Below are 13,683 nucleotides of genomic sequence, written 5' to 3' on the forward strand. Positions count from 1 at the left end.
AATTATGTCGTTCCTTTAACATATGATCTAGAGTCCACGACTTTACATCTCGTGGCCACGACATAAGGATGTCGTTACCTCGACAAAATGATCTTGTGGCCACAACTTATTATCACATTCCCACGAATTAATATCTTGTGGCCACGACATATTATCACGTTCCCATGAGTTTATATGTTGTGGCCACGACAGAACTAAGTGAACCGAACATGTCCCCTCCAGGTCACCGTACTAACTGTCCAATGACAGTGAATGTTACAAGTGAGAGAGGATTGGCTCTTCAAATCGAGGGGAAAGTTGATTGGTTGCTCCCACGTGTGTACTGTCCAATGGCATTTTACCACTCGATTGACAAATGGATAAAGAAAAGCATTTGCCAAATTCTTTTTAAAAAAGCAATTTAAATGCGCATTTAAAATGATTTACTAATGTACTTTTTATTGTTTTATTGATCTAAGTTTTAAAAAATGAATTAAATATCCCATTTCAAATTTGTCTATTTATTTATACATTCAAAAAAGATTTTTAAATGTATTGTTTTATTAAACTACATTTAAAAACAGGAATTAAACAAACAACTTTAAATATGTCTATTAATTTGCCCATATAAAAAGTGATTCATTTATGTAAATTTTTATGTTTGAATTATTAAATTAACTAATTGATTCTTCTTTTTATTTTTAAGTGGCACCCCTGGTCCTCCATAGTGTCTAGCATGTTATATATTTGGCAATGGTTCTTTTAACCCTTAAAGATGGAGTGTGTAGCTTTATTTCTTAAACAACCATGCAGGAAAACACATCACGACCATATTCCTGGATGACAATGTCAAGATTCACCAGGGTTAAAATTATGAAAGAATGGTTCAGAGAGCATGAAGAATCATTTTCACACATGAATCGGCACTTCTGAGTCCAGACCTTGATTTTATTGAAAGTCTTCGGGATGTGCTGGAGGAGACTTTACACCTCTTCCATTGTCAATACAAGATCTTGACCAAAAATTGATGCACCTCTTGATGGAAATAACATCACAACATTTATTTCCATCGAGAGGTGCATCATTTTTTGGTCAAGATCTTCACCAAATGCAACAGGTGAGCACTCTGTAAAGTCTTCTCCAGCACAACCCAAAGACTTACACTGAGGTCAGTGCCGATTCATGTGTGAAAATGATTCTTCATGCTCCCTCCCAACAATTCTTTCACAATTTGAGCCTGATGAATCTTGACATTGTCATTTTGGAATATGACCATGATACATCTTAATACATGGTTGTTTAAGAAACGAAAAGCTACACACTCCATCTTTTAGGGTTAAAAAGAATTGTTGCCAAACATATAACATGCTAGATAAAATAATAATCACTGTTATAATGATTTATCCAAAGACTCTTAAGTATTTGCCTATTAAAATCCAAACAGCGACTTTTTTTTTTGGCACATGAGTCATGTGGGCTAGTTTTATGGGGTTTTTAATGGTACATTTTTTAACTTTTTTGGGGGGGCTTGGCAGCATCTGTCATCATTTACTTTCATCATATGGAAAACAAGAAGTGTATCTAAGAGAACTTCTTTTGTGTTTCATGGAAGTCAGTCTTATGAGCTGGAAAACAGGGTGAATAAACGATGACAGATTCTTTATTTGGTGATGAACTATTCCTTCAGGCTCTACTAATAAAGATTACCACATTAACACCAGAGCTGTATAAGTCAGGATGTCAAGGTTTGACAGGATGTCAAGGTTCTGACAGGAAGGAAGAAATTCAGTGGGATGATTTTGTACTGTGGGAATCTGCAGCGAAGGTTCTTCGCATACAAGGCCATTTTTACATACAGGCTTATTTAAGTAAGCGGTTAGGCCGTACGATCCGATCCCATGCTCTTGAAGAGGTCACATAAAATGAAGGAAACTTAAATCATAGACATTTTTTTTTTAAATGCAATATTAACACACTTTAAGCTCATTATCACTGCTGAAGCCAATAAAGTAGTGGATTTAGGTGCATTTCTGGACAGTAAAATGCCCAGACTTGTCAATACTTGTCAAAGCAATCAATAATACGTTTAATGTAAAAAAAATAAATAAATAAAAATGATTACAAATATGTCTTTCAATATATGCTTTTATCATTAACTATTAAGACAATCTGACATCAGAGATATTTAAAGGATTATGGGAAAATACCAGGGGTTTACTGTAGGAACTTCCTGTCTGCGGTATAACGAGACAGAATATGAAATATTATTTATGGAGATACTGTTCACAACAGTATCCTGTGTGGCATCGTGTCATTTTGGTTTGCAAATTTGTGCATGATATCATTACAGGGATGCTGCTGCTGCTGCTAAATACTGAGTTTATTATGTCAACCAATGGCGTCTTTTGGACATCAAAACAAGACGGTAATGAGTGGTAATTAACCTTCCATTTTAATCTGTTAATTACAGTGTTGACCATCCAAACTCGATGTAGAAACTATGGACATCAGGTGGTGTCTGAAGAGATAATGGTCACATGATGGAGTATTTTTGGATTCAGTTTTGAATATTTTAAGTAAAACTTGTGCTGCACAGCTTACTGCATGTTACAGTTAAGAAATACTATCTAACACGGTCTGAAATACAGCTATGAGGTGAAAGAAATACAGCCAAACAGTACATATTTGATGCTTAATATACAGCTATGTGGAGCAGAATTCTGAGGCCATCGAGATTTCACTGGGGGCGGGATTTCCCAGTCCGACAAAACAAAAATGTGTTTGTAGATCACAGTTGTGGCAGATCAGGAAACTCAAGATTAACATGGAAGAGTGAACGTGGCATCATGCCTGGTCATAGTGTAAGACCCATTTCAAGCTAACTTCAGTGGTCTGCTATGAATGAGATCGGAGACTTACAGTGTGTTCACACTTGTAGTTCGGTTCTCTTGGATCTTTTGGTCTGGATCAAAAAAAGAAAATGATACATTTAGTCCTGGTTTACTAAGCATTCACGCTGTCATTTTTAACACCGAACCTTAAAAAAAAAAAAAAAAAAAAAAAAAGGCTTTTATGACATATAGTTTGGGACAGAACTTGTCGAACGTCCTGCAATGCTGTATGTGCGTACACATGACGGAATATGATGGAGCTGACAACTTGTGAAGAGCTTATAAAATGTGTAAAGGGGTCAAAACAGTATCAGGAATCCCTCACACACAAATGAAGATCTGCTGCAAGGACACGCGGTTCTGATGCCTGTACCGAACTGTAACGGGCAACATCTTGATATGAAAAGAAAAACCAGGTATGCTTTTTTAGGGTCACATCTTGTGACATCATATCCTGTTTTTGGTTCGTTTACATGTCTTTGGTCCATGTTGCATTCATATTTCAGTCAAACTGCACCAGAGTTACGATTGCTCTGTTCATTTGTAGTGCAGTTCATTTGAATAAGTGTGAATGCTGCCATCCGAACCCTGGTGCGTTTAAAAAAAAAAACGGACCGAGATCACGGAAAAAGTGGAACTCTGGTGTAGTTTGACGCAACAAGGATCAAAGGCAAAACAGGACGTGATGTCACAAGATGCTAAAAAGCACAGAACGCTCAAGCATACTTGCTTTTTCTCGTTACAGTATCCTTGCAGCAGATCTTCATCTGTGTGTAGGAAGGAGGAACTCCTGGCACTGTTTTGACACTTTTGCACATTTTATAAGCTCTTCATAAGTTCTCAGATGGTAAAAAATACCATCATATGTACACACATGAGTGCATTTAGCTTAGCACACAGCATTGTTTTGGATGTTTGACAAAATGTACGTCATAAATGCCTTTTTTTTTTACATTTTTTATATCTTTAGGTCCAGTCTTAATGACAGTGTGAATGCTTAGCAAGCCAGACTAAATGGATCATTTTCTTTTTTGGTCCGGACCAAAAGAACCGAAATACAAGTGACATCTGTTCCAGTTTGCTGAATGATCTTTCCCACATTCTGAGATTTTACATTTGAGATTATTCACCATAAGCTCACATTTAAATAAATATATATATAAATATTGCACAAATATCACTTGCATAGTTTCTCATTTTCACTCTCTCCAACTTGCCATCCAACCATCTTGTATCTCAGGGGTGTCAAAGACAGGGCCTGCGGAGGAGTGCAATTCAGCTCACAAAATTATTTGAGGGGAAAAAAGTAAATAAAGTTAGAGAAATATAATTATAAATTATTAAAAGTATTCTCGTTCATTAATTATATTGTTATAATATTTAAAAAAAATAACTCCATGGTTGCAAGTTAGAAAATTTAATTTATTGTTTTAATTAAACCCTTTAAGTTGCAAACATTATTTTGTTGAGTCCGGTTGACATAATAATGTTGATCATTGCATCAACTTAATATTGTGTGTAATTTAAACTCAAATTTCTGCGTTAATTGATTTTTTTTTTTTTTTTTTTTTTTTTTTTTTTTGTAGTAGTAGTAGTAGTAGTAGTAGTAGTAAGTTGTAGTAACTTAATGAAATTGTCTTGATAACTTCGGAAATTAGCAAGTGGATTTCTAGTTCCCAGCATGCTTTGCATAGGACTGGATAAGGAGAATAAATGTTGAAAATAAGCATTATTTTTTTTTTATTTTTTTTTTTTTTAGTGCAAGAAAAGACCCGTTAATGTTTAATGCTGTCATGTTTGACATTTAAAAGAGTTTCTGTAATGCTGAAGTTTTTGTGGTTACCATTGTGCAGAAGAGTAGACAAGTGACAATTAATATCTTACTTGTTTATTAAAAAACACATGAGAAACTATCCAAGTTAAGCATGTGCGATGATAGCTGTGGATTTGAACTGTCATGGGTAAGATTAATTGGTTTCAGGGCTACAACTCAAACAGTTGGAGAGACTACACACGGAGACACATTTAGCTGTACACGTAAAATTTGCATCGTATCAGCGTTTCATCAAGACCGATCCGGTGTTTTGGGAGCCTGAAACCTCTATTTTTTGAAACCTGGGGGGTATTCCAGAAAGCAGGTTATGTGACATACCTGGGTATGTTTAAGAGTAAGTAAGCAGATAACCTCAAAACGGAGGTAACTTTTAGGGTATGTAAGTAACCATAGCAACTTGCTCTCTGAACATAACCTGCTCCGGAGCAGGTTATGTTCAAGGGTTAGTTAGCTTAAGAGGAATTTAGATGTGTGTTATATTATCAATATGGTTATATTAATGTATCTAAATTTGTTATATAGTTACAGTTATATACACAATGTTATATTATACAATATATAAATGTTTATTCAATTCTAATATATGAATTTTATTGTCATAGCACACATGGATCTACTTCTTAATCTTTATAACAGGACATTTTCTATGCTATAATTTCTATAATAAAATACATATCATATATGTGATATTTTATTAAATAATTAGCATCAAACAAACAATATTAAGATTAAAAATTATTGCACAACCACCCAATAGGTGGTGATGTGCACCAAGTAGGTTATGTAAATCGGCATTAAACAAAAGAAGAAGAATGAAGTAGAATGGCGCGCTTTTTCTTAGCGTCTGTTTCCATGGTGAATCATCGATTCGTCGCTCTGTTGAGAATGTCTTGTGTGTTAACCGGGAACATACTCTGGGTTGGCTGAACTTATTCCCGGATGCATTTTTGGAACCAGCATACCTCGAGTAAGCAAGGTTTGGGTTAATCAACCGAGAGTTCAGGGTATATGTGACAGTAAGTTAACCCTGCTTTCTGGAATACACCCCTGGTCCCAGAGTGGATAAATCTGAAAACGACACCCTTACGTTTTCGTGTGTACAGCCAATCCGTATATTTTGTGAGACGAGGATGTCATCACCCCACGTCTCGACCCTAGTCAGACACCGCTACATCGCGTAACAGCAACAACAACAATGCCGGACTATACGCTTATATTCGTGCCGCAGAAGCTACTGAGCCTATTAGCTTTACTAAAGCAAAAATCTTCTGCTTCTTTGCTACTACGGTGAGCAACAAATGATTATGGATTGTTGTGTTGGGTTTATATACAGCGTGCAAGATTTATGCGCATGCTCCAAATCTTCTTCTCCATTTTTAGTGTATCTCTGTCGCAGAATTATAGCACCACATACTGGTTTGGCATGTATACTACATGGTTTTGTGTCCGTTTCAGTGGTTTCATGTGTACACAGATATTTCTTGAGACGACGCCGTGTTTACAGAATTTTTTTTAGAACGAGGAAAAAAAAAAAAAGATTGGATAGGGAAAGCTCTAGCTTCGTGTGGATGTAGCCTTAATTATTTTGAGTAATCAACTTAAAAATTTGTGTTTATGCTACAAATTTAGTTCCTGAATGTAATTTCACTCAAAGTTGTCAATTTAAAAAAAAAAACTGATGCAAGCTGTTGCGTTCATTTTTTTTTTTGTTGAGCCAACAAAATGTTTTTTTGAGTGTACAAAAGGATTGACTGATTGAAATCAAACATACTGAAGAACCCACAGAATGAATCTCAAATGTTTGATAGTTTATGCCCCAAATCTCAGATTTATAATTTCATCAGAAAAAGGACACCGTAGACATTCATGCTCAAGGCCAACAGATGTGACCTTTAGAATTAAAATGAAGCGTTACATTACTGCGGGTAATTCTGCAGAGTTACTAAATGATTGCTGTATAGATGTGACACTTTCATGTTGACCTAAACAAAATCCTCTCCATTCCCAGATGCCCATAATCATGAAAGGTGCCCTGTTCTGGAATCTAAGGCTTTACGCTATCAGCACAATCGCAGACGTGCTAGTGACAGAAGCACGAACAAAGCTCCGTTCAGACTTGCAGCAAAAATTATGCCGAGAACAGGCAAACTTGACTCACGCTACACATCAGCCCGAGTGGAGAAGTCAGCTAATGGAAGCTCTATCTGTTGAGGCTGCAGTTTTATGTTGGGATCTTATCTACAAGGAGCACAGAGACTTGGTTGAAGACTAGGGAGCGGCAATTGTTTTCATGGCGACCCCAGTGTCAGAACGGCCACGTCACTCTATCTAGCAAGAGGCCCTGAATGAATGCAGTGGGTCAGCCTGGTTCATAAAGGACTCTTTCACCACCGGCTCATTCGGGCCTTCACCCCAACACTAAGCATACTAGAGAGGAAGCATCCTCTGCTGGCCGCTGACCTTTCAGTAGGGCCCTGTGACGTGGATTCAGTTTCCGAAGTTGAACATCTGACAATGCAAATGGTAGAATGTTTAATACGTCAGAAGGAAAAGCCAGAAAAGCAATCTCCCCTCTGCTTTGGACTCTCCAAAGAATGACGTTTTGATGTTCTGTGACGTTAAAATGCTGAATCGTTTCAGCCAGAGTGGACTTTATGAGTTATGACACAAATTTTTGCATGAAGTGGATCACTTCTTTGTGGTCACAAAGCCATGAGCCAAAACAAATGCATGCCTGTTCATCATCCCCTCAGCATCCCAAGTTCATTCACATTATGCCAATCGTTCAGACTGAAACTAGTGACCTTAAAGGGATAGTTCACCCAAAAATGAAAATGATCCCATGATTTACTCACCCTCAAGCCATTCTAGGTGTATATGACTATCTTCTTGCAGACGAACACAATAAGAGTTATAATAAAAAAATATCCTGGCTCTTCCAAGCTTTATAATGGCAGTGAATGGGGCTCAAGATTTTGAAGCCCAAAAAAGTGCATCCATCTATCATAAAAGTAATCTATATGACTCCAAGGAGTTAATAAAGGCCTTCTGAAACGAAGCGATGGGTTTTTGTAAGAGAAATATCCATATTTAAACCTTTATAAACTATAATAACTGGCCTCCGGTAACAGCCGTACATGAGTCTCGTTCCGGCAGAAGAATGACAGAGCAAGACAAAACACCAGGCACGAATTAATAGTCTAAAACAGGAATTTTTAAAGAGAAATGTCAGAGGAGCTTGAGTTTGTTGCCCAGCCCTATTTGTTTGAACCACGAGAGGCATCTACTCTCACGTACCGGGTCAGAGGTCACTCTTCCGCTGGAACTCAACTCGCATACAGACGTTGCCGGAAGGCAGTTATTATAGTTTATAAAGTTTTAAATATGGATATTTTTCTTACAAATCCCATTGCTTCACTTCAGAAGGCCATAATTAACTCCCTGGAGTTGTATGGATTATTTTTATGATGGGTGGATGCACTTTTTTGGGCTTCAAAATGTTGAGCCCCATTCACTGCCATTATAAAGCTTGGAAGAGCCAGGATATTTTTTAATCTTATTGTGTACATCTGAAAGAAGATAGTCATAGAAGATAGTCAACCTAGGATGGCTTGAGGGTGAGTAAATCATGGGATAATTTTCATTTTTGGGTGAACTATCCCTTTAACAAACCAAGTCAGCTTTGCTGCATGCAGTGTAATCAAGTTATGATTGGACAATGAAAATTTAAAGGGTTAGTTCACCCAAAAATGAAAATTCTGTCATTTATTACTCACCCTCATGACGTTCCACACCCGTAAGACCTTCGTTCATCTTCAGAAAACAAATTAAGATATTTTGTTGAAATCCGATGGCTCTGTGAGGCCTGCATTGCCAGCAATGACATTTCCTCTCTCAAGTTCCATTAATGTACACATTTAACACATTTAAATCAGTTCATGTGAGTACAGTGGCTCAATATTAATATTATAAAGCGACGAGAATATTTTTGGTGCGCCAAAAAAAATAAAATAAAAATAACGACTTATATAGTGATGGCTGATTTCAAAACACTGCTTCAGGAAGATTCGGAGCATAAAGAATCAGCGTGTCGAATCAGCGGTTCGGAGCGCCAAAGTCACGTGATTTCAGCAGTTTGGCGGTTTGATACGCGATCCAAATCATGATTCGATACGCTGATTCATAACGCTCTGAAGCTTCCTGAAGCAGTGTTTTGAAATCGGCCATCACTATACAAGTCGTTATTTTTTTTTTTTTTTGGCGCACCAAAAATATTCTCGTCGCTTTATAATATTAATATTGAACCACTGTACTCACATGAACTGATTTAAATGTGTTAAATGTGTACATTAATGGAACTTGAGAGAGGAAGTGTCATTGCTGTCTATGCAGGCCTCACGGAGCCATCGGATTTCAACAAAAATATCTTAATTTGTGTTCCGAAGATTAACGAAGGTCTTACGGATGTGGAACGGCATGAGGGTGAGTAATAAATGACAGAATTTTCATTTTTGGGTGAACTAACCCTTTAAAGTCAGCATGAAATGGAAAAATCACCATATTTGTTTTCTAAATGCAAATTATTTATCTTATTGTGAACATTCATTGCAATTTTTAATCAAAATGTCATAACTCAATCTTCAGCTTAACCTCTGCCTCTTTCTTACAACCGACTTCAAGCTCACATCAGATCTTCCTTCATCCAATCAACAACAGATGCACAAAACCACACCCCCACCTTACATTTTTTTTCTTTTCAATAATTCGTTTCACTCGGATGTACATCACAAATGGAAAGAAAAAGATCTGTTGCTACTTCCGTTACATTACGACTTTACAGAAATCTGCAGAAACAGACATTTATAAGATCCACATGTAATTTTAAATGCCAGCTTTCAAGAGTTACCGTAGTGGACGATTACAATTCACATGATGAACATATAAGCGCCACTGAACTGAAAAACTGCTAATCATCACAAAATCACTTTGTGTATTTGTTGGAGCAGCGTGGCAAATTATTATGTTATCTAAACACAAATCCGCCAAACCTTTGTAGTTTAATGGCAATGTCTTCCTAAGTTCTCTTACATCTTGATGAAAGTAAAACAAACTGACAAGGCAAAACTACACAAGCCGACAGTGGTCCATTGTGTTCAGCCTAAAACAAATGCTTAAAAGTCCCTAGTTTACTGGAATCCAGTGAAAGACCGACTCAGAGACTTACGAAGGGAACAACACTTGAAAATAGGATCTTCTTTATAAGACAACTCAGCAAAGAACCTCATTGTTATCTAGAGTCATGTGTACTGTATATAATTATTTAGATTTAAAGTTTGTGATGTTGCATTACATTACAGGTTCTTCAGATCAGTGAAGGCTACTGGTTTCTTCTGATTTCTTATGGTTTTCTAAATGCAGAATAAAACATTTCAATGTTCCTGTTCCAGACTGTAAAACCCTTTTGGGTCTGATTCATTGTAAATGATTCATGTACACCTATCACAGGGTGTCTACATTTATAACACTCTATTTATACATGCTCTTTTATAATTAAAGGAGCTAAAAATAAGAATCAAATAAACTATACTCATGAAGTATATATAAGAAGTGGAACATTGATAAATCAAACTGTAAACATTGTGTCTCCGGGGGCTTGTGAGCTAACTTAGCTACTGTAACTAGGGAAATACACCAAGTGCTAACAAGAGATACAGTGAAAGCGAGAAATACAGAACATTTAAAACAAATCTGAAATTCCCAACAACCAAACATCGCTTTTCTGAGTTTAAACGGGACGTTTAAACTCATTCGTGACCTCAAACACGGTTAAATTAGTGCCTCGCGAGCTCGCTAGCCACAGTCAACGGCTGCGTGTCAAAAGCTCGCGCGCTGCCTAACTGGACAGCATTTTAGTTGTATTCGAACGCGCGAAGTGCAGTCTAGGTAGGTAGCTCACTATGTATTGAAACACAACCAGCGTCACTTCACGTCGCCCGAAAACAAACGCTTTATTATTATTTATTAACCCACATAAGCGCTGTGATACATACCAGCTCATCTTGTGGTGAAATTCAGTCCAAATCAATCGAAATGTAATCCTTTTCTTTTAAAAACATCGCCTTTTCAGCCTTTTAAGAGTCGGACAGCGAGCAGGAAGTAGAGAAGTTTACTGCAAGTCAGAGGTCGAGAGGATTTAAACTACGGAAAGCGGAGAGGTCAAACTACAAGCGCGCAACAGGTACCGCACGAGACACGAGATTAGAATGCGTTTATAATGATGTTAAGCAAACAAAATTATTGTAATAATACCAATATTCTTAGTTTCGCTTGATGTTTTATTTTCAGCATTATTTTTGTCCATTCTTTAAAGAGAACGTCGACTGATTGAGAAAACATTCAAAGGTTTCTCTCAAATCAGTGCTTACCCAGCAAAGTGAATTTGCTTTTTCAAAGCTCTGGGAAGTTTACTGAGTTGTCAGGTATGTTCATTTAAGTATGAACTTTGTCTCAAATGTTCTCCTAAAATATTAAGTAGGAGTAAACACAAATGACACAATAGCTCAGGTAAACTGTGTGCTTTAGATGGTTAAATTTGATGACAAATGTTTGAGTTCAGATTGAAATCTCTCATTGCTGTTGAGGAGAAACAATTGAGCAATTAAAAAAAAAAATCTAATTTTTGATATTTTAAGTTAAATATCTAGCTTCCGCCAGAACGCCTTCCTTATTCAACTTATGAAGAAAGTGTAATGCTTTTCCGAGGTTGCCAGGTTTTCACAACAAAACCAACCCAATTGCTACTCAAAACTAGCCCAATGGTATTTCAGGGGGATCCCCTGGTAAAAATCGCATTCCAAGGGGTAAAATCCGCATTTTTGGCGGGGTTCCCCTGGTAAAATCGCACATCACTGGCTAAATATAGTGTTATAGGGTCGCTTCAACCCGCGAACATGAAAAACAACCCACAGCAGTGTAAAATTAGCCCAATTGCTCTGGAAAACCGATTTGGCAACACTGCGCCTATCGCAGTTCAAAACGCTTGCGCTATGCCGCGTCAGTTACACTTTCTTCGTAAGTTGAATACGGAAGGCGGTCTGGCGGAAGCTAGATATTTTACTTTATAACATGTTAAATGTGGATATTTTTCTTAAACAAACGCATCGCTTCACTTCAGAAAGCTATTATTAACCCTCCGGAGCCGCGTCAGGATATTTATTAATATCAGATTGTGTTCATCAGAAAGGTGAGTAGCCTAAAGGCCTTTGCAAACTGAGTCTGAAATTCGCATGCGAAACTTTCGCACGTTAAAAAATAAATTCGACCTCAAATTATGTCAATCGCGTTTGGACACTGCCTCCGAAACTTTCGTCTGTCAAAAAAATATTCGGATCAGGTTCGATTTTCTGCGTTTTTCACATCCATGGCACACATTTTGAGAGACATTTTAACAATTCAGAGCCACCGTACGCGAACACAAAAATCCAGAATGCCATCTGACAAGTTGAGCCATGTCTTCTACAGCACAAAACAGCAGCACAACGTGAGGAATACAAAGATACAGAATATAAAGACAGATTGTGCCAGTACTAAAGCATCAAACTGAGCCACTGACATCCTGAAGTAAACTTTGAAATGCTCGGGATAATCCCGCAGCTCCTTGATGAGGTGAACTCTCCTTTCTCTCTATGCGATCGGGATTGAATGGACCCAATATTTCCTCTTTCTTTTTCTCTTTTTAAGAAGAGAGGAGATAACTAAATCGTGCTCACTGCTTGAAGACTTCATTTTGTATTGTTTTGTGATTTTTTTTTCACAACGCATTAATTTTTACGCATCGGACTCAGTGTGCACGGTCTCTGTGCGTGACGATTTTTTAGGATTACGAATACGAAAAAACTTTGGACTCAGTGTGCAAAGGCCTTAAATCTTGGGGTAATTTTCATTTGAAAGTGAACTAATCCTTTAAGGCCCGTTCACATCAAGGAAAATATTTGTAGGATGATAACTATATCGATAACTGTAACTATAAAGCTTTAATAGCCTAATCGTTCTGATTCTATGAGAATAAGTCCACACTAACTGTAATGGCACAGAGGAACGATATTGTTGGAATCACATTTTTTCTCCTTCTGATGAACCATAAATACACTGACAGCCAATCAAAAACCACCCAAATTTGAAGAACTCATTTAAAGCAGCAGACTACGAAACTACAGCTCGCATTTATATGGACTCTAATATACTGTAGATAATATTATTGTTATCTTTATAGTTATCGTTCTTGGTGTGAACGAGGCTTAACTATTCGGTTGTTGAGTCTGACGTCACGCGGCAGCGCTTCCGGGTCCAAACGCTCTATCTCATACCACAAGAAAACAACAAATGGTGCTAATTTACACACACGATGTGGTTTAATACTTCCAAAAAATTTTAATCATAACATTTATCTCCATACCAAAATCTCAGATGGTCAGACAGTGATTCATCTTTTATAAATTGTTAAAATATTAATGTCTGTGAAGCTGTGAGCACGGAGACTGTTGTGTTTTAAATGTTTAACTTTTTAAAATGTTAAATATTTAATATGAATAAATAGCGCTCATAAACGACCGAAGTGAAACGAGTCGAGGCTTGGACCCGGAAACTTACGTCACGACTTAACAAGCGAATAGGTTTTAATATGTCTCATTTTATGAGAATATAAGTCCCCACCACAAACTATAATGACACAGACGAACAATATTATTGAAATCACTTTCAGTACGATTTTTTTTTTTTTTTTCAGCTGATAAGGAATGCTATTGTCTGTTGTTGTGGACGCTAATGTAGTTAGCGGTACAGTTATCTTTAGTTATGTTCTTTATGCTATTTGTTGTCTTCCAGGCCAAATCTTAAATTCCTATAGAATTTTTTTTTTTTTTTTTTACCAAAAAATATATTTATTTTTAATTTTTTTTAAATTTAATTTTAATTTTTATT

At 36.9% G+C, this 13,683-nt stretch overlaps 1 protein-coding gene across 2 annotated transcripts in view; it reads right to left on the reverse strand.

Moving 5' to 3' along the window:
* bin3 (bridging integrator 3) overlaps positions 1 to 10,937 on the reverse strand; it is a 78,204-nt gene extending 67,267 nt beyond the window's left edge. For both annotated transcript variants that reach the window (XM_048210875.1, XM_048210874.1), the window contains exon 1: positions 10,755 to 10,937. Coding sequence is in view for 1 of the 2 variants with exons in the window: in XM_048210874.1 (XP_048066831.1) it covers positions 10,755 to 10,762 (8 nt within the window). In the remaining variant the exon portion in view is untranslated. The remainder of the gene's footprint in view (positions 1 to 10,754) is intronic.
* Between the last annotated feature and the right edge of the window lie 2,746 nt (positions 10,938 to 13,683).

Source organism: Megalobrama amblycephala, linkage group LG12 (genome assembly GCF_018812025.1).
Source record: "Megalobrama amblycephala isolate DHTTF-2021 linkage group LG12, ASM1881202v1, whole genome shotgun sequence".
Lineage (NCBI taxonomy): Eukaryota > Metazoa > Chordata > Actinopteri > Cypriniformes > Xenocyprididae > Megalobrama > Megalobrama amblycephala.